General features: G+C 44.7%; 1 protein-coding gene across 1 annotated transcript; it reads left to right on the forward strand.

The window, feature by feature from the left end:
* Window positions 1-4,868: 4,868 nt before the first annotated feature.
* Window positions 4,869-16,130, forward strand: HSPA5 (heat shock protein family A (Hsp70) member 5). Its single transcript, XM_068248190.1, has 9 exons — window positions 4,869-5,010; window positions 6,715-6,899; window positions 9,320-9,551; window positions 9,742-9,876; window positions 11,715-11,827; window positions 11,936-12,326; window positions 12,453-12,690; window positions 12,797-12,964; window positions 15,202-16,130. Exons 2-9 carry the CDS (start codon window positions 6,775-6,777, stop codon window positions 15,759-15,761), a joined length of 1,962 nt encoding a protein of 653 aa, XP_068104291.1. The 5' UTR covers window positions 4,869-5,010; window positions 6,715-6,774; the 3' UTR covers window positions 15,762-16,130.
* The last annotated feature ends 8,545 nt before the right edge of the window (window positions 16,131-24,675 follow it).

A 24,675-nucleotide genomic window follows, 5' to 3' on the forward strand; every position in this document is an offset into this window, starting at 1 on the left:
CTATTCTCTCGCTCTCTGATTCTGTACTTCCGCCAATCTGATACCGTTGCCGAACCTTGCCTGACCTTTGACTCTGAGTCTGCTTTCTGATTCTGTACTTCAGCCATCTGATTCTGTTGCCGACTCTCCGCCTGCTCCTCACTCCGATTTCTGCTTACCAATTTTGTATCTTATCTGCCTGTGTGTTGCCGACCTTTTTACAGCCTGACTCTCCTACTCACCAGTGGGCCGATTGCCACTGGTGAGGTTACTCCTGAGGTCCTCAGCTGATCTCTCCCACCTGGGAGGTTAGTGTGGGAATCTTCAGAGTACTACTGTGTGCACCAATCACTCCACACACGTACAATAAAGTTGGTATCTATATCGCTCTTCTCACTATATCTGTATTATTGGTGATTCTGCAGATCACCTAATAATCAGATATAGTATCTGTATTATTGGTGATACTGCAGATCACCAGTACTCAGATCCTGGTTGCTACACACTGTTACAAAGAGTTTCTGTGTACTGGGGATACAATTCGAAGGCCAGGACAGGCAGATAACAAGTGTAATCGGGTATCAGAGCCAAGTTCATTAACAGGTAATCAAGCAGGATGAGGACAAGCCAACAAGCAGAGTGCTAACATGCACTCTAAGCTGACAGAACAGTCAGCACTGACTGCTCTGTGAACGAGCCTTATATAATTTAGGGATTTGTATTTTGGCGCAAATTTGCATATGCCGCACACACCCAAAATTGCCAGGACTGCGCATGTGCATGAGTCATTACGCCATATGGTGTGACACCCTTTACTAAGGTAATAAAGCCAGGACCTGCTGCGCATGCGCACGTACATGCACAGACAGTACACTGACTAGGAACAAGTTATGACATTTATTTATAATTTGACCCATGAAACAAGTATGCTTTGTCCCCTTCTTAAAGTGTACCTGAGGTAAACCTCGGGTAAGAAAACTCCTACTCATCTAAGAAGAGGGATGCCTCTGAATCCTATAGAGGCTTCCCACGGTGTCTTCCAGTCCCCCGTTGCCAAGCGCTGACCCCCTGTAGCCTGTACATTACCGACAAGGGATTGCAACAGGTATTGCCATGGCCTGGCATACTTTGGAATCAGTATGATAACTTGTGAAATAGCAGATCTGTACTTCCTCTCCTCTCATCTATTTGATACCATCTGTAGCTTTTAAAGAGAATCTGTACTCTAATATTCTTACAATAAAAAGCATACCATTCTATTCATTATTTTCTCCTGTGCCCCTCTGTGCTGTTTCTGCCACTCTCTGCTGCAATCCTGGCTTGTAATTAACAGTTTTAGGCAGTGTTTACAAACAAACTAACCAGCTTCTAATAGGCTCAGCTAAGCATAGTGTGTGAGTCATTCAGAGTATGCAGGGGGCCTGCAGAGGGTGTGTATCGCTTCTATCCAATCACAAGCAGCCCTGCACATTCCACACAATCAAGCTTTAGCCCGACAAACAGGACAGAGGAAAGATACATTGATTTATTACAGAGACAGTGCAGTTAGGAAAGACTGCAGTAAGCCAGAGCAGATTAGAACAGGCATAGGAACTTATAGGATACAAGAACTAAGGCTGAAAAATTTGTTACAGAGTCTCTTTAATGTGTCCATGTCCATCTCCTGTTGGCTCTAATCGGATGTCATATGAGAGCCTATGGGAGATGCACAATCAATCGATTCCGGACTCAACCCTTGCACGAATAATCTTCAGAATTTATTGTAATAATGTATGCGGTTATACAGCAGACAAAAAAGCACAACGTTTCGGGCTACATGCCCTTTCTCAAGCACTTGAGAAAGGGCATGTAGCCCGAAACGTTGTGCTTTTTTGTCTGCTGTATAACCGCATACATTATTACAATAAATTCTGAAGATTATTCATGCAAGGGTTGAGTCCGGAATCGATTGATTGTGTATGGACTGGATTATGATTGGAGGCTTGATGGACCTCCTACGATGATCTGTGACTCCCCGAGATTAACAGGGTGATTCCTGAGGTCTGTGGACAACCCCCGTTGTGTTTGTTAGCCTATGGGAGATGGACATGGATGGGTAAAGGGAGCATAGCTCATGATTACAAATAACTATGCTTAACTCAAAATGCTTTCTTGCACCCAGTCTCTGCATGGAGCCACCAATTTGAAGTGTTCTAAATATAAAATGTTATATACAGCACTTACCTCAGTAGTAGGAAGCCTCTGGATAGCCAGATGCTTCCCATATCTTCTTACAACCCACCATTCCAGCGCAGTCTTTCTTCTGGACTCGCTCCTGGCCTGGACGAGAGCATCCCAACTGGGCATGTACAACAAGAGTAAGGTCCACTCTCGCCCAGTAGAATGAAGCTGCTCATGCACAACTTTTTCCTCCATCACCTGCTGGTCCGGGGAGGACGACAAGCTAGAACTCCTGACTGGGTCTCCCTCAGCTCAGTGTCACCTGCTCAGCTGCACGGACTCCTCTCCTTGCTGTCTTGCCACTGTATACTTTGCTGTCACATGACCCTTGTGAGGCTGTATAGCGGACAATACAGCAGTTAGGACTAAATGGAGAGGTATCCAAGTGGCTGGAGTGGAGATAATTAGAAAGACACGCCTGGCATGCTTCATATGCTTGCTCTGCTGGATGGCTAAGACCTGGTGGTTCTGTTTCTTGCTCCCACCTTGCTCACACAATTGCACTCTCAGTTGTGGCTACACTTAGTGCATATCACTTGCAAAGGTGTCCTGGGCTACTACCCAGACATCTGTTCAATAAAATTGCCCTAATAATTAACAGTATCACATAGCTTTGCAAACATGTTAAACAAATTTTTGCCACTTCTTTTTATTAAACCCCAATGCCAGAATTTTGGGATACCTAAGTCCTTCTGTCCTTTTACCTACCATAGATATATCCAGGGCCAGATTTACAATAAGGCACTGTAGGCATGTGCCTACAGGTGCCTGATGATGGAAAGGCGGGTCACTCTCCTCCCTAAGCTCCTCCCTCTCTTTTTCTCTCTGCAGAAATCTGATGAGAGTGTAAATGAGAGGTTACTCACCCAGCTCCCGGCATTCCACTGCTGAGATCTCCCTTCCGTCAGGGGTACCTCTAGCTTCCTAATACTTGCGGTCACCTCTAGCTACTTAATATTGAAGGTTCTTCTGGCTACCTAACACTATATAATAGTATAATCTTTTCTTCCATCTGAATGAATTACATTTATCAAAAATATGATCGTTCACTAAAAATCGCACTGGTAATGGACACCTTTAGATTGTAAGCTCTCAGGGGCAGAGCTGTTTCACCCTTCTGTGCCTTGGAATTTGCAATACATTTTGATCATCATGTTACATTTGTCACTGTAATCACTACCTACCTATTGATTGAAGCCCATGGTGGGTTACATGACCTCCCCCTGAGTGTGCTGGTGCTGCCAGTTATCCTTGTGGTCCCCCCCTCCCAAGACCTTTTAACTCTTCACCCACCAGGAAGTTTCTCTGATCGCCTCCTAGCGATAATATGCTGCATCTGCGCAGTGAATGAACATGCCCGTGAACAAGCATTTGCTTTCGCTGTGTTCGCGCGGTTCAGAACTGCCCCAGCACAGTTCTCAGTCGCGCAGTGCTGCTTGCGGGATATAGCAAATGACTGGAGGATCCCATCAAATATGCAGAGGACCGGGATGGGGAACTCCAAAGAAAACGAGCAGCGCCAATCATTCATTTTTGGGGGTCTTGGTTCAGGTGCACTTTATTTATGAATGTTGATATTTTGTCTGTATTATTATGTACCCCACGTTTTTTTTTTTGCTCTGCACAGCACCACGGAACATGATGTGTATAAGTCAATAATTATATTAATTTCTACAATTCAAACTTGTTATAATATATTCACTGTAATACAGCTGCACTTTAAAGGGACCCTAAGCAGCACAATAAAATGGGCAAATGAACTTACCTAGGGCTTCCTCCAGCTCCTCGTAGTCTATGAAGTCCCTCGGCTTATGGCAACGGGCGTGCAAGCGAGATGGGCATGTGTAGGGGCCACGCAGGCGCAGTGGCCCATGACCTCTGCTGAAGTCGCTGCCCTAACTGAGCCTCCTGGGGTAGAATGGAGGGAGCCTGGAGGACACCGAGGGACTTCATCGACTGCAGAGGGGCTAGAAGAAACCCTAGGTAAGTTCATTTGCCTGTTTTATTGTACTGCTCAGGGTCCCTTTAACACAGCAAACATTAATAATATAGGTCATATATGGAAAATCAGCATGAGTTGTCCTTTACAAGGTGTTCATTAATAATACAATAGTGTTTGTACAATCATAACAGATCTAATAAGGGTAAACTGGGTGAATATACTTGAATGGGTACTATAGGTAGTTTCTCATATTACATACAAGTGGTAAGATGGTAAAATGAATATTGTATCATTTGTGGGCACCTATAAATGAATGGAGACCTGGTGATTAGAGATAAGTGAATGCATCATGTATCCCATTGACAGTAGATGCCCCCATGTGATTGTCTGCATACAGTCATCAGGCATGTATGGATGGATAGATGGATGGAAGGATGTAGGCAATTACACTCGTATTACATGACATGCTACTGCAAAAACCAATCTGACGACATTCTGACGAAATTTACTCTAGTCTTCCAGAAAGTTATTTGGGTGAGACAGATGGGACGAGCAGCCAATCAGAGCAGCCAGAGCTGCCACGGCAAACCTTCTCATTGGCCAGGTGAGGGGAAGGTGGAGGACGAAGAAGACCTAGACAGCGCATGACGTCACGACAACGTGTGCGAATCCGCGACCGACAGCTTGGGAGCTAGCGTCCAATCGAAGCGATCCAACGAACGGCACTCTGACCAATCACAGCCCTCCACGACCCTGACCGGCTGCTAGGGTATAAAATTAGGCGAGCGGCGCATGGTACGTCAGTCTGACAGCAACCGGCGAATAGAGATTATAGCGAAGGAGTGACAGCAGGGCGCTGCCTGATATTGGTATGTGGCTGCTTGGGCCTGCTGGGGTTACTGGAGGACGGATGTCGCTGCGGGGGTTCGCCTTGCTGGCCTTGGCCTATGATGTGTGCTAATCCTGCTACTGCATAGCTGTGTGCGTGGACGCCCTCATTTGCAATGACTCTCCTGGGCTTTCTCTGTCCCTGTAGCAGTGATTGTTCTTGCCATGTATTGTAGGCTTGTGTGACAATCGGGCTCTAGAGGATCTTTTATCCTTTGTAGAACTACAAGGTTTATCATTCATTCTTTCACAGGGTATGCTGGTACTTGTAGTTCTTAGATTCATTGTCTTTGGCTGCTCATTTACTTCCTGTTTTGTTGCTGTACTATTCTAGGGAGACTGATTGCTAGCTAGACTTTAGCCTGGTGTGGACTGATGTTCATATTTGATGATGCTCTAATGCAAAATGTGTGATCAAAGTCATTTATGCTGGTACTTGTAGTTCTCTATTAACTATCTTTGGCTTCTCATTTACATTCACTTTGTTGCTGTACTATTCTAGGTAGGCTGATAGCTAGCTAGACTTTAGCCTGCTGTGGACTGATGGTGATATTTGGGATCAAAGTTATTTATGCTGGTACTTGTAGGTCTAGATTAACTATGGCTGCTCTTCTACATCCATGTTGTTGATGTCTGCTTATAGAGAGACTGATGACTGTTCTTTAGCTTTGTTGTGAACTGATTGTGATATTTGGTAATGATGCTCTAATTCAAAAATGCATTTTTACTTTGTACTCTGTTAGATTTGTGTAACCTGAATGGCTATGTAGAAGCAATAGAAAGTTGTACCATGTTAGCCAGCAGAAGTTGTGCATTACAAAGTACTTGGACTTTATGAAATTGAACAATGGCAATAAACACTGTAAAATATCTAAATGTTGTTTTATCTTAGTTTGCAGTGTAGCTCTTGTGGTGGTAGCATGTTAATTTCGTACACTTTAATGAAATTCAGTCAGTAAAATCAAGACTGGTGCTCTTCTTCTTTTTGTTGCCAAATTTGCCTGCACATTATTTCCCGCCCCCCCCCCCCCCCCCCCCCAATCACTGTGGTTTGATAGAAGGAGCTTGATCTGAATGCTTTCTTTGATCACTAATTATCATCTTCTAGAGGCTTTCCTCGAAGTCTGTTCATCTAACTGCTTCTGGGGAGCAATTTTTACATGCTTTAATACAAAATAAAAAAATGGTAATATTGTATGAAGTGTTTAATACTTGTGGCTTATAATTGTAGCTTGTACAGGTTATCTTAATGCTGTGTTTCTACATTGCTTTCAGGCATGTAAAATGATGTCAATGTATTAGATTGGGGGCTGTACAAATGACAGGTTGTAGTTGTCCTGTACAGTAGCCTGTGGCTGCCTAAGAAGTACATGTGCTCTGTCAGGGCTTGAATCTCCTCTGCAGAGAATGGGTACCTTGCTGTCTCTCTAGAAGCTTCTCTCCCTCCTTCCTGCCGCCTATGATTCATCACTGAGCCTTTTCATTGGCTGGGAGGAGGAATGCGAAAATGGCACCACCCTGCTCTTTTCCTGCCTACGGTTTTTCAGCAGACGGGGTTTTTTTCCCCCTTGCAGCTCTGCAGTTCACGAGCGTACTTTCTTACTGTTTGTATTAAGTGTGTGTTTTGCAATTTTGCAGTACTAGGTTTTGGTTTAATTACATTTTTATAATTTTCTCTTTTGCAGGCTATTGTTTGTTTTTCACAGAGACCTTCTGCATTTCCTGTTGTAGTGGAGAACCAACCCATGGTCACCATGAAGTTGCTAGCAGTTGTGATGCTGGTTTTTGCCAGCACTTTTGCTGATGAGGATGACAAGAGGGAAGAAGTTGGCACTGTGATTGGCATTGATTTGGGAACCACCTATTCATGGTATGTAGAACAAACATGGTGTTTTGAATGTCAGCTCTTAGCTAAAATGTTTAATATTTGTTGTAAAGGATTTTCTCTGCAGCTTTCATCTATTAACTTGAATTAACTGAAATATAACTTAATTGCCCACGTCAGCCTTGGCAGCTAGTTTAGTTCTTGTCTGCTCCTTCTTCTTTTTTTATTTATTTATTTTTTTTTAATTTTTTTTAAGGAAGGAACCAAAGGTGAAAAAACATGGAAGGTGCCATATGTCTTGCCTTTTAAACCATACCAGTTGCCTGGCAGTCCTGCTGATCTTTCTGGTCAGTAGGGTCTGTATCACACACACACAGCAAGCATGCAGCTAATATTGTCAGACTTTTGTCACAAATCTCTGATCTGCATGCTATGTCTAAAGTAGAGGCAGAGGATCAGCAGGAGAGCATGCATCTGCATTTAAAAATAAACAAATATCACCCTCCAGATGTCTCTCACCTTGGTTTCCCTCACTTCCTGTTCCAGGCTACTAAGTGAAGGCCTTTAAAGGACAACTGAAATAAGACTAAAGGCTCATACACACATCAGACTATAGTCTTTGGAAAATGAAAGATCACAGACCAATGTTACCCCCTTCCATGTAGTATGAGAGCCATACTCTACACAGTCTTTTCTATGGAGCTGATCTCCACATCAGAAAAAAATCTTTGCAAGATGCTGCACACACAGATGCTGTACAGACACAAAAGATCAGTATCTGCAAAAGATCTGTTCCTGCCAAAAATCCATTCCTGCAAATTGCAATGATAGTCTATGAGATCTGCAGATCATCATACACACATGATTTAACTGACATTCATCTGCAGATCAAGCAATCATCTGCAGATCTGAAAATCCATCCTGGTGGATCTGATCTGCAGATGAATGTCAGTTAAATCATGTGTGTATGCTGATCTGCAGATCTCATAGACTATCATTGCAATTTGCAGGAACGGATCTTTGGCAGGAACAGATCTTTTGCAGATACTGATCTTTTGTGTCTGTACAGCATCTGTGTGTGCAGCATCTTGCAAAGATTTTTTTCTGATGTGGAGTTCAGCTCCATAGAAAAGACTGTGTAGAGTATGGCTCTCATACTACATGAAGGGTGGTAAGATTGGTCTGTGATCTTTCATTTTCAAAAGACTATGGTCTGATGTGTGTATGGGGCCTAAGGATCAACACACACCATACAATCTAGGTTGTTCAATATTACCACTTTCATGTAGTATAAGAGCTTATCCAATCAATCATTCAAGGTATTTTCAATCTGTTGGCCCTTATACTACATAGATTTGGTAAATCTGTACAACCAAGATTGTATGGTATGTGTTGAGCTTAAGGAGGATTCCATGTTTCCTTTTTAAACAATACCAGTTGTCTGGCAGCCCTGCTGGTCTGTTTGGCTGCAGAAGTGTCATGTCTGATCTGCTGCATGCTTGTTCAGGGTCTATGGCTGAAAGTATTAGAGGCAGAGGGTCAGCAGGGCTGCCGGGCAACTGGTACTGTTTAAAAGGAAATAAACATGGCATCCTCCATAAACCTCTCTTCAGTTGTCCTTTAATCAAATGGGATGTAGACTAAAGCCCTAGCTGAGATATTATTGGCCTTCCCCCAACCTTGCGGGGGGGGGCTAAAACTTTTAGGCTTTGTTCACCTCTAAAATTGCAAACCTCAGCGTTTTGCAATTTTGTGAGATTATTTCTTTTTTTTTTTCTCCTTGCGCTTACCTACGCGCTACAATTTTGTGTATATCGCTTTTGCAGAGCTGTTTGTCAGTCAGGAAGTGAACGGTTTGACCCGGAAACAAATAATTACAATGTATGTATTCTTAAAAGCGCAAACGCAATCACAGCACAAAGCGATTTTGTGAGCGTTTTGCAGTTTTCCCATGTCTTTTCACTGTAGCAAAATTGCCCTAAAAATGGTACATGCTTTGCTGAGCGGAAAGCAGACCAAAACGCTCTGATATGAACTATCCCATAAGGATTTATTGCACTAGCGCTTGATAGATTTTTTTTTTTTTTTTTTTATAGCCGGCGCTCAAAAAAAAACACAGCAAAATGTGCCCTAGGTGTGAACGAGCCCTTCCTGGAGTTCTAATTCAAAATGCTTGTCTCTTTAGAGAAACTTCCTGTTGTGCTTATAGAGTTACTAGGAAGTGAAAGTATTGGGAGATGTAACAGAGACACAGACAACAAAACAATCAGAGCATGTTAGAATCCTACCTAGCCATAAATACAATCAGAGAATGTTAGAATCCTACCTAGCCATAAATACAATTTTGGCTAAAGTTAAACTGGATAATTGTTAGGAATTTATGCAAGGTGTTTAGGAATACTTCAAGGTGTGGTTTTTGTTTTTCAATTAGGTTGGTTGTAGGCTAAACTAATTTTTTATTACAGTGTTGGTGTCTTCAAAAATGGCCGTGTAGAGATTATTGCCAACGACCAGGGTAACAGGATCACACCCTCCTATGTTGCATTTACACCAGAAGGGGAACGTTTGATTGGTGATGCTGCCAAGAATCAGCTGACTTCCAATCCTGAGAATACAGTGTTTGATGCCAAGCGTCTGGTTGGTCGCATATGGAATGATCCATCTGTACAGCAGGACATAAAGTATCTGCCTTTCAAGGTGAGTGTTTAATCGATTTTTATTCCTTTCCACAATGTTAAGCCCAGCGTGTTAAAGCTTTTACTTCCAAATTACAGCCAGAGTCCAATACCTAGAGGCAGCCCTTCACTGGTCCCTATAGACCTGTCTGTAGATGTGCCTTGTGTTTACATATTTTCAGTGTGTTAATGACTATGCCTTCTCTTAATAGGTTGTGGAAAAGAAAACCAAGCCATACATTGAAGTTGATGTTGGCGAACAGAGAAAGACCTTTGCCCCAGAAGAAATCTCTGCTATGGTCCTGGTTAAGATGAAGGAGACTGCTGAGGCTTACCTTGGCAAAAAGGTATGTACTCTTGGTGTGCATAAAACTGAAAGACAAGTGTGTTCCCTGCCTTAAAGAGGAACTGTTGCGAAAATCTTAAAATGTAATACTCCTTCAAATAAGTACATTTTCTTCGAGAGTAAAATGACCCATAAACTACTTTTCTCCTATGTTGCTGTCACTTACAGTTGGTGGTAGAGATCTGACAATACTGACAGGTTGTGGGTTATTCCAGATCTCCATAGGGAATTCTCAGCATGGCCTGTATTCTTTATAAAGACATTCCCTGAATAAGATTTATACAGAGATGCTGGTTTTTTTTTTTTTTTTTTTTTTTTTTTTTTGGGCAGTTGGACAGAGCAACTGCCATTCACTAAGTGCTTTTAACAACAAAGAAAACCCTAAGAACCCCCTATGAGAAGATGGGCTAGTCCAAAATCTGTCGGTAATGTCAAATTTCTACTACTTGCTGTAAGTGACAGCAACATAGGAGAAAAGTAATTTATGGATCATTTAACTCCGGAAGAAACTTCTTATTTGTATGTTAACATGTATTTTAACTTTTAAGACTTGCGACAGAGGTCTTTTTAATGTGAACATGAAGCAGGGCACAAAGTAAATCTAGCATACAACAACAAAACATCTTGTAAAGTGCTTTTCTCCCCAGGGGTCCCTCTAGATAGTCTAAAAGCTTTCCTTATCCTGAAAACCCACCAATCCAGTCCTGGGGCACTCAAAGCATATCCCACAAAGGTTTGTCTGATATAGTTTCATGGCCATGCTCCCTTCTTTCTATATTCTAAGTCGCCATTTTCCTCTGAATGTGGGAACAAAATCACAAATGCCTCACCCTCTATATCAAGATGGACCCTTCTGGCTGCCAAAGATGATACTCAACATGGGTTCATGGAATTGAACCTACCATTAAGTAGTGAGACCCGGGTCTAAACCAATAACCTGAATAAATACCACTTATAAAAGTCTCCTATAAACCAAGGTAGAAGGAAAAACAAAGTGATTGTATGTGACAATATGCTCATGAGAGATGATAAATATAGTCATGTATGAACAGTGCATATAAGGATTCAGGAATACCTGTGTGTTAAAGAGAGTCTGAAGCGAGAATAGATCTAGCTTCAGACCTCATATATAGCAGGGGCACTTGTGCCCCTGCTAAAACACCGCTATCCCGCGGCTTAACGGGGTCCCTGTCCCCCCAAATCCCTTCGGTGCAGCGGGGGAGCGCTTCCTGGTTGGGGCAGGGCTAACCGCCGCAGCCCTGCCCCACGCGCGTATGTCAGCGCGTATCTCCGCCTCACCCCCGCCCCTCTCAGTCTTCCTTCACTGAGGGGGGCGGGGGAGAGGCGGCGATGCGCGTCTGATAGACGCGACTGGAGGCAGGGCTGCGGCCGTTAGCCCTTGCCTCCAGGAAGAAAAATCCTACGACTAACTTTCCGACCAACTTTTGCGGGGGGTGGGTTGGGGGTGAAGGGACCATCGTGCAGCCGCGGGATAGCGGCGGTTTAGCAGGGGCACATGTGCCCCTGATATATATGAGAGCTGAAGCGAGATTTAGTCCGCTTCAGTGTCCCTTTAAGGGATATACATACGTAGCCCAGGGTGAGTGGTAGAGGCAGCCATGAAGTAAGGGTGGAGGGAGGCACACAAGACGCTCCACGCGTGGCGTGGTTCAAAAGGACCACTTCCTCAGGAGCCCAAGGAGCTCCTGAGGAAATGACAGGCTTCATATCCCTCACACTGGTGTGTGTCCCCCCCCCCCCCCTTTTTTTTTTTTTTTTTTTTTTTTTTTTTTTTTTTTTTTTTGTGTTTTGTTACTTATCCTGTACTTTTGTCTTCAGGTTACACATGCTGTGGTCACTGTACCTGCCTACTTCAATGATGCACAGCGTCAAGCCACCAAGGATGCTGGAACTATTGCAGGACTGAATGTGATGAGGATTATCAATGAGCCGTAAGTAGCTTTTTAAAGCTGTTATATGATCAGGATATTAAATATTGTGTCCTTGATTTTATTTTAAATGTTTTGGTTGTATTCTAAAGTTCTGTTCTGCAATTACAGAACTGCTGCTGCCATTGCTTATGGCTTGGACAAGAAGGAAGGAGAGAAGAACATCCTTGTCTTTGATTTGGGTGGTGGTACCTTTGATGTGTCTCTGCTTACAATTGACAATGGAGTATTTGAAGTAGTGGCTACCAATGGTGATACCCATTTGGGAGGTGAAGACTTTGACCAACGTGTTATGGAACACTTCATCAAGCTCTACAAGAAGAAAACTGGCAAGGATGTTCGTAAAGACAACAGAGCTGTCCAGAAGCTGCGTCGTGAGGTTGAGAAGGCCAAGAGGGCACTTTCAGCCCAACATCAAGTTAAAATTGAAATTGAATCCTTCTTTGAGGGAGAAGACTTTGCTGAAACCCTTACTCGTGCCAAATTTGAGGAGTTGAACATGGTAAGGATCCTTAAGCACAAATTGCAGGTCTATCTGCTAAATTTCTATTGTTCTATTTGCTGCTTTATATGTTGAGGCCACACTTATGAGATGGTTTTTGAATTGACAAATTTTACTTAATTCTAGGATCTTTTCCGTTCTACAATGAAACCAGTCCAGAAAGTGCTTGAGGATGCTGACCTGAAGAAATCTGACATTGATGAAATTGTATTGGTGGGAGGTTCTACTCGTATTCCTAAAATTCAGCAATTGGTTAAGGAATTCTTCAACGGCAAAGAACCATCTCGTGGTATTAACCCTGATGAGGCTGTTGCTTATGGTGCAGCTGTCCAAGCTGGAGTACTGTCTGGAGACCAAGATACTGGTAAGTGACTACTACTGTAATATGAAGTTTAAAAGGAAGGTGGGACAGTGCACTCCTTTTTAAGACTAGCAGTAATAAATTCCTTTACTATTACTACTTGTTTTAGGTGACTTGGTTCTTCTTGATGTCTGCCCTCTGACCCTTGGTATTGAAACTGTTGGTGGTGTCATGACTAAACTCATCCCCAGGAACACTGTTGTGCCTACCAAGAAATCGCAGATCTTCTCCACAGCCTCTGATAACCAGCCCACTGTCACAATTAAAGTCTATGAAGGTAAGGAACTGAATATGTGAAGTTTTGGAAACTCTTAACCAAGTATGGCTCTGCATATCAGTGTTACCAATGATTTCTTCTCTTTTGTCCTGGACTTAACTCTCGTAACCTGATAGTCAAACTGTCGCCATTTACTCGATTAGATCCAACAAAGTTTTTTTAGCATTGGTGCTACTGTATTACTTTCAGACTATAGTCTGACAGGACTACTTGATCCACCAGGATAGAATGTATACAGACAAAGTGACAGTGCTCAAGGATGCACCTGAAATGTAAGCCTACAGAGGCAATGCAGAGCCCCTCTGGAACTAAATACATGCCTTGAATACAAAACGGATGCAAATTATGTGTTAATTCTAATCTAAATTTTTTAAATTGTAGGTGAATGCAGCTATCCACAAATATACTTGCATTCAATTAGCACAGTGGGAGACATGGCAGTGCTTTCAAACAAACATTATACCTGAATGATTTATCTGCATTGATGTGCAGAGCTCCAATAACTGGACTATATTACACAACTAGCACTCACTACCCCCCCCCCCCCCCCCCCCATTTTCCTGTAGTGAGTGCTAGTTGTGTAATCTAGTCCCGTTATTGGAGCTCTGCACATCAATGTAAATCATTCAGGTATAAGGTTTGTTTGAAAGCGCTTGTCTCCCACTGTGCAAATAGGATAGAATGTATGTGTTTAGAAGTGTCAGTCTGTAATGGACATTGTCATATATCACTTTTTTAAAGGGAACCTGAGGTGAGAGGGATATGGAGGCTGCCATGCGTATTTCCTTTTTAAATAATCACAGTGGCCTGGCCGTCCTGATTATGTGTCCTTAATACATTTAGCCATATGCTTGTTCCAGGGTTTTGACTTGCACTACTTATGCCAGAAGTTCATCATGGCTGCCAGGCAACTGGCATTTTTTATAAGAAAATAAATATGGCAGCCTCCGAATTCCTCTCCCTTTGTGTTCTCTTTTAATAATTGAAGTCTGAAGTTTAAACATTACTCAGTGCAGTCCTCAGCCCTATCTTAGGATTTTAGCAACCGTGGGCTTTGGGACTTGAAAGTTTCAGACATAGAAAGGTTGCTTTATCATTGTATGTGCAAAACTGCATTGGTTTCCCTAAATAAGACTTGTTCCTTTTTAGTATCAGAAGCCTGATGGGTTAATCTGGACTACTACTTCACATATTATGCCTTACAGATGCATAATGAGTGCAGCATTGAGGGGCCCAAACTAATTGTTTCCAATACATAATTTCACTTAACTCCAGATTTTCACTCCTGATCTCTGGTTACAGTAAATCCCACCAGAAACAAACATGCAGTTCATCTTGCCCTGAAAATGTCAAACGCCTGATCTTGTTCATGATCTATGTCTGAAAGTATTAGTCAGAGGGGCAGCACGGCAACCGGTATTGTTTAAAAACAAATAAATATGGCAGCCTCCATATCACTTTCACATCAGGTTCACTTGAAATGAAATATGAAAAAATGTATTCACTTAACAGATTTATGGCAGATTTTATTTATTGTGGTTATAACGTGCCAAAATATTACGCTGTGCTGTACATTAAGGTTACAGACAGTATTTAGGGGTGACAAAGCAATAAGACATTACAGGAATACATGCAATCCAGATCATGCAGCACAGGTAATGCTTAGTCAGTCACTGGATGGGAGCATGGAGATTAGGCCAGTCGAGTTCACTCGGATCCATAGGTTGGGTGTATGGTAATGGAGGTGCGAGATCAGGTAGGAGACACAAGGAGGGCCCTGCCCGAAGGCTTACAATCTAGAACCAGGGCTGCTCAAATCCGTCCCGGGAGACATCCAGATAGTTGCTATCCGGATCTCTCAGGAAAGCTGTGGGGGGGGTCAATCTTAGGCCTCCCACGATGCGTTCCAAGCACCGGTCACGTGACACAAACACTTCTCCTTCAACCCGGAAGGAGGAAGTGTTTGTAGTTACGTGACCGGTGCTTTGAGTGCATCATGGGAGGCGACGTACGGACCAGAAGAAGTCATTCTGATAAGATTGACACAACTATACCCTTTTTCCACTGGTTGTGAGGCAGATTTTCAAATTAAGTGTCTGGATGGCTTTCTAGCCACTCCAAATTGTTAGTTTACTTTGGAAGCCCACAAGTGAAACCACTTTTTGTGTGTGTTGGAAATGAAACTTTTTTTTTTTTTTTTTTTTTTTTAAATTCTAATCTAAATTTTACTTCTTTAGGTGAACGTCCATTGACCAAGGATAACCATCTTCTGGGCACATTTGACCTTACTGGTATCCCTCCAGCTCCTCGTGGTGTTCCTCAAATTGAAGTTACATTTGAAATTGATGTAAACGGCATCTTACGAGTAACAGCAGAGGACAAAGGCACAGGCAACAAAAACAAGATTACCATTACCAACGATCAGAATAGACTAACACCAGAGGAAATTGAAAGAATGGTTACTGATGCTGAGAAGTTTGCAGAAGAAGACAAGAAATTGAAAGAGCGTATCGATTCACGAAACGAGCTAGAAAGCTATGCCTATTCCTTGAAAAATCAGATAGGAGACAAGGAGAAACTTGGTGGAAAGTTGTCATCTGAAGACAAGGAAACTATTGAGAAGGCAGTAGAAGAAAAGATTGAGTGGTTGGAGAGCCATCAAGATGCAGATATAGAAGACTTCAAGGCTAAGAAGAAGGAGTTAGAAGAGATTGTCCAGCCCATAGTTGGTAAACTATATGGTGGTGCAGGTGCACCCCCTCCTGAGGGAGAAGAAGCTGAGAAGGATGAGTTATAGGCCACCGTGTGACCTTTGGCTGCTGTAAAACTGTAAATACTGGACTCAGGAACTTTGTTTTCTTTTGAAAGAAGATGTTGAATGATAAACTCTAATGTTCATGTGGATTCTTCACCTCAGTGGAGACAAATGCTAAGCCGTTATGGCTGTTTACTGCTTTTCATTAGCAGTTGTTCACTCAGATCATTATTTTTGTTTGGTTGCTTCCCCTGGGGGTGGGCCTGGTATTTGGGTGAGACAGGTATGATGTGGTTTAAAAAAAGTTGCCCAGATGTTTTATTTATTTGAAAAACTTTGGTCATGTGCATTCTATGTAGAACTTTTTTCTACCATCTTTGACCACAATAAATGTTTGATAATTAAACTATCCACAGTTGTACATAAATGTTATTTCTTCTGACTCAACAGTCTTTAGGAACAATATATCGAGGGTTGTGTTTTTTTTTTTTTTTTGTTTTTTTTTTTTTTAAATATTGGATGTTTAAGCACCATTGCAGTAACAAAAATTAAACAAACCTGCTAGGTGCATGGAAATCATCTAATTGCCTTTAGGAGCTGGTACCAATCACATCCCATGCATGGCCCTGGCTGCTATAAGGCATGTTGGGAGATGGAGCCACATTGATGGACTACATCCCCCAGCCTGTGTTGGTGGGGGGCTGTGCAACTTCACTTTGGCAGGTACAGATAAAACAAAACAGGCTGCTGGCACAATAGGATCTGCTTCAGCTGGCACCATAGCGAGGGCGGCAAAGACAATATGCCGCTAACCTAATTGGGGGGTGGGCTGGGCTGAAGGAGCAGCAGGCTTATGCTGCTGGCACAATAAGGAGGCTGCTGCTGGAACTATATTCACTCACCAGTGGCCTTTGTTGGCCACCCCCCAGCCCCTCCTCCTCCATGCTAGTTGTAGTTCACACACACTGGCTCCCTCCATGCTGTTCCACTCTGCCTCCCTGCTCATAGTAGGAGCAGGGCTACAAAAAGTCCCTGCCCGAACTACAGTCAGAGCAAGGGAGAAGCAGGGAGAGACTGGGACACTGAGTGGTGACACATAACACAGGCTGCCACAATACTCAACGTGTTGCGCCACATGGGTTGGGAACCTGTGGCTTAAAGAGCAACTCCGACCAAGAATTGAATTTTATCCCACTCAGTAGCTGATACCCCCTTTTACACGAGAAATCTATTCCGTTTTTACAAACCAACCATCATGGGGGTGCTGTATGGCTGATATTGTGGTGAAACACCTCCCATTAACCATCCTGGCGGTATGGACGAGCTCAGCTCGTCCATCACCGCCGGAGGCTGCCGCTCGGGCCCTGCTGGGCCGATTTTTAGTGAAATAAAAAGCAGCACACGCAGCCGGCACTTTGCCAGCCGTGTGTGCTACCTGATCGCCGCCGCAGCGCGGCGATCCGCCGCGTGCAGCGGTGAAAGAGGGTCCCCCCAGCCGCCGGAGCCCAGCGCAGCCGGAACAAATAGTTCCGGCCAGCTCTAAGGGCTGGATCGGAGGCGGCGGACGTCGGCTGACGTCACTCCACTCGTCGCCATGGCGACTAGGTAAGCAAAACAAGAAAGGCTGCAAGCCTTCCTTGTTAGTTCTGATCGCCGGAGGCGATCGGAATTACACTTCAGGAGCGCCCTCTAGTTGGCTGCATGTAATAGTTATTTATTTATTTTTTTTTTTATTTAAAAAAAACCCTCCCGCAGCCGCCCTGGCGATCTTAATAGAACGCCAGGGTGGTTAAAATTCTGAGTGTGTACTCTTGGCAGTTTCCTGTCTGTGAACCTTGCTGCATTGTGGGAAATGCTGTTTCCAACTGCCACAAAAGCATGCAGCAGCTACATTCCCTGCCAACAGTAAAAATGGCACCATGTAAGATCAGAATGTAAATCGGGGATTTAAACGATTTTACAATGGGCAAACACTGACTAAATCCATTTATACATAATTATTGTAAAAATGAAGCTAATTTTTATCATTTTCACTGGAGTTCCTATAAGATTTTACGGTTATGGTGCTTTTAGGTAGTGATGTACTCTACTCGCTAACTACAGATTATTTTCAACCAGTACTTGGTGAAGCAATCCTGAATGAATCCTAACCTTTGACAATGTCCGCTTTGGCTTTTTGTCAAGACCTGCATAATGTCAAGTCTTTTTGGGAGTTTTCTTACTGAAAAATCAGAAGAAATGTAATACTTCCAGAGTTTCTAACTGCCACAGACTCTATAACAGGGCTGGGAAAACAGCCATGGGCTTTCAAGTCCAGATGGACTCTAAGGCCTGGTGCACACCAAAAAACGCTAGCAGATCCGCAAAATGCTAGATCTTGAAACGCTTTTTCTTTTCTGTAGCGTTTCACCTAGCATTTTGCGGTTTTGTGAAGCGTTCTTGGTGTAGTAGATTTCATGTATTGTTACAGTAAAGCTGTTACTGAACAGCTACTGTAACAAAAACCACCTGGCAAACCACTCTAGTGCCATTTTTCAGAGCGGTTTGCGTTTTTCCTATACTTAACATTGAGGCAGAAACGCATCCGCAATCCAAAATCTGCAGCAGCCCGGGAGTATGCATTTCTGCAAAACGCCTCCCGCTCTGGTGTGCACCAGCCCATTGAAATACATTACCCTAGCGGATCCGCACCCGCAAGCGGATCGCAAACCGCAGCCGAAACCGCTCTGGTGTGCACTAGGCCTAATTCAGAATTCTGATGAAGTCGAATGACTTCAGGTGTGACCGTGGGGGTTAACTTACCCGGAAGTCTCCGATGTTTCATTACGTGCATTGAAAGATGCGTTGCATTACTCATACAGTGCTTTCTCTTTCAAGGAGGTAGTGCGGTAGTGAGTGGTGGAATGCAGATTTCATTAACCCTACGAGGTGTAATGGAATGTAGGCGTGCCGGAGATTTCTGGGTAAGTTGACACCCAACGCCTGAAGTCATTAGAATTCTGAATTGGAGTCCGTCTAGACCAGGCATGGGCAAACTCGGCCCTCCAGCTGTTAAGGAACTACAAGTCCCACAATGCATTTGCCTTTATGAGTCATGACTGTGGCTGTCAGACTCCTGCAATGCATTATGGGACTTGTAGTTCCTTAACAGCTGGAGGGCCAAGTTTGCCCATGCCTGGTCTAGACTCCAAAAGCCCATCCTGGCCTGCATGCTACTCCCTTCTGGAGAGTGGACTAGAGATGGTAATAGTTCCAGGTTAGGCGTAGGCATTAGTACGCCGCCAGTGAGATGGGTGCAGGGTGAGCTGAATGACTGCTCACCCTGCTGCCACTCAAATCCCTGGCAACATAAAATACTATTCCCCCTCTGAGTCGTAGCAACTCGGGAAAGTTGAGCCATACCCAGGAGCCTAAAGAAATTGCTTGTATTAGGTGATGGTCCCTCCCACTTTTTCACTCTTAAAGGGACTCCAAGCACCTCTCATAGGTATGCCTTTAAGCCAGACTACTTCCAACAAAGTCGTGCTATGACCCCCTCAGGACGAGCCTCTTGCAATGGCTATACGTGTCACTTTTCTCTTCCTGCTTCATTCAGTGATGCACCTCTCTAACAGAGAAGACAGGTGACCTGGAAGTTATAACATAGCCAAGATGGCAGCCACAAAAACTATTTGTTGTAGATTCGGGCATCAAATGAGAGGAGAGCACAAGTTATAGAAATGTATGCATCTTCAAAGGGACTCCAAGCTCTAACTAAAATCAAAATCTGAACTTACCTGGGGCTTTCTCTTGCCCAACGTAGGTCGGGAGGTCCCTCGACGTCCATCTGGCTCTTCTCCCAGGGCCTGGTCAGAAATGGCTCCCGGCGACACTGAGCCCGAGTGTCGGGCTCCTTCTTCCTGAAAGCTGACGTCAAGTCGTCATCACGGCGGCCGGCGTGACAGTACGGCGCATGCACAGCAGGGCCAGGCAGAGGCAAGGGAGGCTCCAGCCTCAGGGCGCAGTATAGGAGGGGGCACAACTCACTCAGCTATCATTCCCCTCTTGTGTTTGAAGCTGAGAGAAATAAAAAAAAAAAAAGAAAAGATACATGACAGTGACTGCAAGCCAGATAACTAGAGATTAAGGTGTTGGGGACTCTGGGGCACCTAGTCTAAGGCCTGGTGCACACCAGAGGAGTTTTTCTGAGCGTTTTGAGTTTTTAAATCTGCTGCTAATGTTATCCTATGTGTCTGTGCACACTGGAGCAATGAGGTTTTGTAAAAAAAAAAAAAAAACATAACATTACATTGGGAAGAGCTTTTAGAGGTTTCAAAAGCTCTTCCCAATGTAATGCTATGGGGTTTTTTACAAAACCTCATTGCTCCAGTGTGCACAGACACATAGGATAACATAAGCAGCAGATTTAAAAACTCAAAACGCTCAGAAAAACTCCTCTGGTATGCACCAGGCCTAATAGCAATCAGTGTGTGACGGCTGGGGTGGGAGGGATGGAGGGGCGCATTTTGGTGTCCCAGCCTTGGGTGCTGGAGGACCTTGTCCACGGCTCTGATGCACAGTACTGTCACGCCGGCCGGCGTGGTGACGACTTGACGTCAGCTTTCAAGAAAGAGCCCGACACTCGGCCCCAATGTCGCTGGGAGCCGCTGGGGAGCCATTTCTGACCAGGCCTTGGGAGAAGAGCCAGATGGACGTCGAGGGACCTACAGTGGGCTGGAGAAAGCCCCAGGTAAGTTCAGATTTTGATTTTAGTTAGAGCTCGGAGTTCCTTTAAGTACTTTGCAGTACTGGTCGGAGTCTCTTTAACCACTTGCCGACCGCACGCTTATACCGTGCGTCGGCAAAGTGGCAGCTGCAGGACCAGCGACGCAGTACTGCGTCGCCAGCTGCAGGCTGATTAATTAGGAAGCAGCCGCTCGCGCGAGCGGCTGCTTCCTGTCAAATCACGGCGGGGGGCTCCGTGAATAGCCTGCGGGCCGCCGATGGCGGCTCGCAGGCTAAATGTAAACACAAGCGGAAATAATCAGCTTTGTTTACATTGTACGGCGCTGCTGCACAGCAGCGCCGTAAAGCAGATCGGCGATCCCCGGCCAATCAGCGGCCGGGGATCGCCGCCATGTGACAGAGGACGTCCTGTCACTGGCTGCACAGTACGGATAGCGTCCTGTGCAGCCCGGATCACTGGGGGGACAGGTAGGAGAGGGAGGGGGAGGGAATGTCGCCGCAGGGGGGGGCTTTGAGGTGCCCCCCCCCCGCAACATGCCACCAGCAGGAGCGATCAGACCCCCCCCCCTGCACATCATCCCCATAGGGGGGAAAAAAGGGGGGCGATCTGATCGCTCTGCGTGCCCTCTGATCTGTGCTGGGGGCTGCAGAGCCCACCCAGCACAGATCCCATCAAACAGCGCTGGTCCTTAAGGGGGGGTAAAGGGTGGGTCCTCAAGTGGTTAAAGTCCTATCCATGAGAGGTGCTCGGAGTCCCTTTAAGACTTACAAGTAGTACTTCAGAGTGGAGTGTTTCAGCGTCCAGTAGAAGAGCTCAATGAACTTAAAGAAGAACGGTCGTGAAAATCTTAAAATTTAAAACGCATACAAAGAAGTACCTTTTTTTCCAGAGTAAAATGAGCTGTAATTTGCGTCTTTCCTATGTTGCTGGCATTTACAGTGAGTAGTAAAAATCTGACGACATCCACAGGTTTTGGGCTAGTCCATCTCTCCATGGGGGATTCTCAGCATTATCTTAAAGGGACTCCGAACTCAAAATAAAAACGAAATCGGTATTCGGGGCTTTCTGCAGTCCAGTGTAGGTCGGGAGGTCCCACAGCGTCCATCTGGCTCTTCTCCCAGGCCTTTGCTCAGAAATGGCTCCCCGGCGGCTCTGGGCCTGAGTGTCGGGTTCCTCTTCCTAAAACGTCATGTCTGTCGTCACCACGCTGGCCGCATCATGCCGGCTGGTGTGATAGTACTGCGCATGCGCCGTACTGTCACGCTGTGATGACGCGAGGTGGCCGGCGTGGTGACGTCAGACGTGACGTTTCAGGAAGAGGAGCCAGACACTCAGGCCCAGTGTTGTCGGGAGCTGCCTGGGAGCCATTTCTGAGCAAAGGCCTGCGAGAAGAGCCAGATGGATGCTGTGGGACCTCCCGACCTACACTGGGCTGCAGAAAGCCCCAGATGAGTACCGTTTTTATTTTGAGCTTGGAGTCCCTTTTAATCCTCTATAAAGAAAATTCCTGAAAAAGATTTATACAAAGATGCTGGCCAGCCTCCTTGCTCACCTTACACCTTTTTGGCAGTTGGGTGGAGCAAGCGCCATTCACTAAGTGCATTTTGAAAATAAAGAAGTCCCTGTGAATGGGGGGATGGGCTAGTCCAAAACCTGTCAGTTCTGTCAGATTTCTACTACCTACTGTAAGTGACAGCAATGTAGAAGAAAAGTAATTTGGCTCATTTTACTCCGGAAGAAACGTACTTCTTAATTGTATATGTTAACATACAGTATATTTTACATTTTTAAGATTTTTGTGACAGAGGTCCTTTAAACTCCCATTTCCACACTGCTTTATAACATCTATGCCAATCCTCTGGCAATACTGAACACTTTAGGTGTACACATCCCATTTTGATTGTCAAAATTTTTACCACTTCCAAGTAATTTGAGCACTCATACACAATCTGTTCCGAGCATTAAAATCTGTTGCCCCTCGTGCTACATGGAACTGCCAAGATTGGCCAATCAAAATGTGGAAATGTGTATGTTAACCCCGCCCCTAACCCCCGGGAATTTGTCTATAAATTTGTGACCTGCCCACATCCTCCTGCTTTTTGATTAGTCCACCAACCAACTGTGTTTCCAGGGTGGGTCCTCCGTATGCTGCCATGGAGTTAAACAGGAAATGAAAATTACGTGAGGTAAGTATACAATTTTCCGTTTTCCTGTCCAACTCAATGGCAGCATGCTACGGGGACTTAACTAGCAATATAATGGGTGGGAATACCATGCTACAGAAACACAATCGTCTGCTTAACACACAAATTTATTTGGTTGATACTAGACTATGATCCATTATCACATATCGCTGTCCTGGCCGCTGCCAGGATCTCCTTCCCGAATTAGACCGTGGACAACGCCCCTGGGTCCACTTTATAGTGTTTTATAAATGTATTTCCCGAAGACCAGCTTGCTGCTCGACAGATAACCTCCGGTGCCATCTTCGTTAATGTTGCCCACGACGCTGCGATTGATCTCGTCGAGTGTGCGGTGACCACTTCTGGAGGAACCCTGCCCATTATTTTGTAAGCCACCTTGATTGCTCTCACCAGCCAACCTGCGATTGTTCTTGACGTTGCTGGGTGTCCCTTTCTATAACCCTCTGGGATTATAAAGAGTCTATTAGTCTTGCGTATGTCCTTCGTCCGCTGGATATAACTCTCCATTATCCGCGGAACATTCCATGCCTCTGGCGTTTCCGTGTCTGGGTCAGAGAAATATGGGAGATTCCATTCTTGGTTAAAATGGAAAGAACTCGCGACCTTCGGTATGAACTGTTGAACTGGCCTCAAAGTTACCCTGTCTTGGAAGAACTGTATATAGGGAAAATCACAGCCCAGCGCCTGAAGTTCTGCCACCCTACTGGCCGACACTATTGCTGTGAGGAACACTGTCTTTAACGTTAGACTATATAGTGTGCAGTCGTTAAGAGGCTCGAAGGGTTGTTTAGAGAGTGCCGCCAAGACCACCGGTAAGTCCCATTGCGGATACCAGTCCTTCTTTGGTGGTCTGATTTTGTTGACCGCTTGGATGAACTGCATCACTAGCGGGTCAAATGCCCATTTCCTGTGTGTTAGCGCAGAGATTGCCGAGATCTGAGTTTTAATTGTTCTGAGAGCTAAGCCTAGTTCAAGACCCTTCTGCAGGAAATCCAGTACATTGGTAACATTGAGATTATTCATCTGAATGTTTCCCTCTTCTAGAAAATCCAGAAACTTGTTCCATGTCCTATAGTAAGTCACATTCGTAGTCTTCTTTCTCGATTTCAGTAGGGTCTCTATGACAGAAGGGGAACAACCCAGAGTCTCTAGTCTTTGCCTTTCAATATCCAAGCCGTAAGGTTTAGAATTTGAGGATAAGGATGTAGTATCTCTCCCTGCGTTAGCAAATCCTTCGGATATGGGAGTGTTATCGGGCTCTCCATTGCTAGATTCTGTAGTAGCGGAAACCAGGGCCTGCGTGTCCAATATGGTAGGATTGCGATTATCATACTCCTCTCCTTCTGAATTCTCTTCAACAGGCGGTGTCGGTGGGAATACATATCCCAGAGAGAATTCCCACGGTGTTGTCAGGGCATCCCAGCCTGCTGCCTGATGACATTTGCTCCTGGAGAAAAAGGTTACACATTTCCTGTTCTCTGCAGTGGCCATCATGTCCACCTGTGGGTTGCCCCACTTCGAGCAGATCCAGTTGAATATGTCCTGGTTGAGAGACCACTCCTTGTGATCCAACCACTGTCGGCTTAATGAATCGGCTAGCTGGTTCCGTATTCCTGGTATGTAGATTGCTTGGAGTGAAGATATGTTGTTCTGAGCCCATTTCATGATGGGTGCTACCTCGTTCAACAGGGTTCTGCTGTGTGTACCCCCCTGGTTGTGTATGTATGCCACAGCAGTGGTGTTGTCCATTCTCATCATCACATCCATTCCTCTGACGTGGTTGCTGAAATGTAGAAGTGACTTGAATGCCGCTCTCAGCTCGATGACATTCGCTGGTAGTTGTTGAGTGTTCCCATTCCCCCTGGGCATACCTTCGATACATATGTGCTCCCCAGCCCCACTGGCTGGCATCTGTCGTTATAATAATCGGTTCTGCAAAAACAAGACTGTGGCAGTTCCGTAAATTGCTTTCCTTTGTCCACCATTGTAACTGACTCTTCTTAGTGGGAAGGAGGTTGATTTTCTG

The sequence above is a fragment of the Hyperolius riggenbachi genome, chromosome 8 (assembly GCF_040937935.1).
Source record: "Hyperolius riggenbachi isolate aHypRig1 chromosome 8, aHypRig1.pri, whole genome shotgun sequence".
Taxonomy (NCBI): domain Eukaryota; kingdom Metazoa; phylum Chordata; class Amphibia; order Anura; family Hyperoliidae; genus Hyperolius; species Hyperolius riggenbachi.

Excerpts from the sequence above, each read along its gene's own strand:
- HSPA5 (XM_068248190.1), top strand. The coding sequence starts at position 6,775 with ATGGTCACCATGAAGTTGCTAGCAGTTGTGATGCTGGTTTTTGCCAGC. Across the intron at positions 9,552-9,741 it reads TAAAGTATCTGCCTTTCAAG|GTTGTGGAAAAGAAAACCAA; the intron begins GTGAGTGTTTAA and ends TTCTCTTAATAG. Across the intron at positions 12,691-12,796 it reads GTCTGGAGACCAAGATACTG|GTGACTTGGTTCTTCTTGAT; the intron begins GTAAGTGACTAC and ends TACTTGTTTTAG.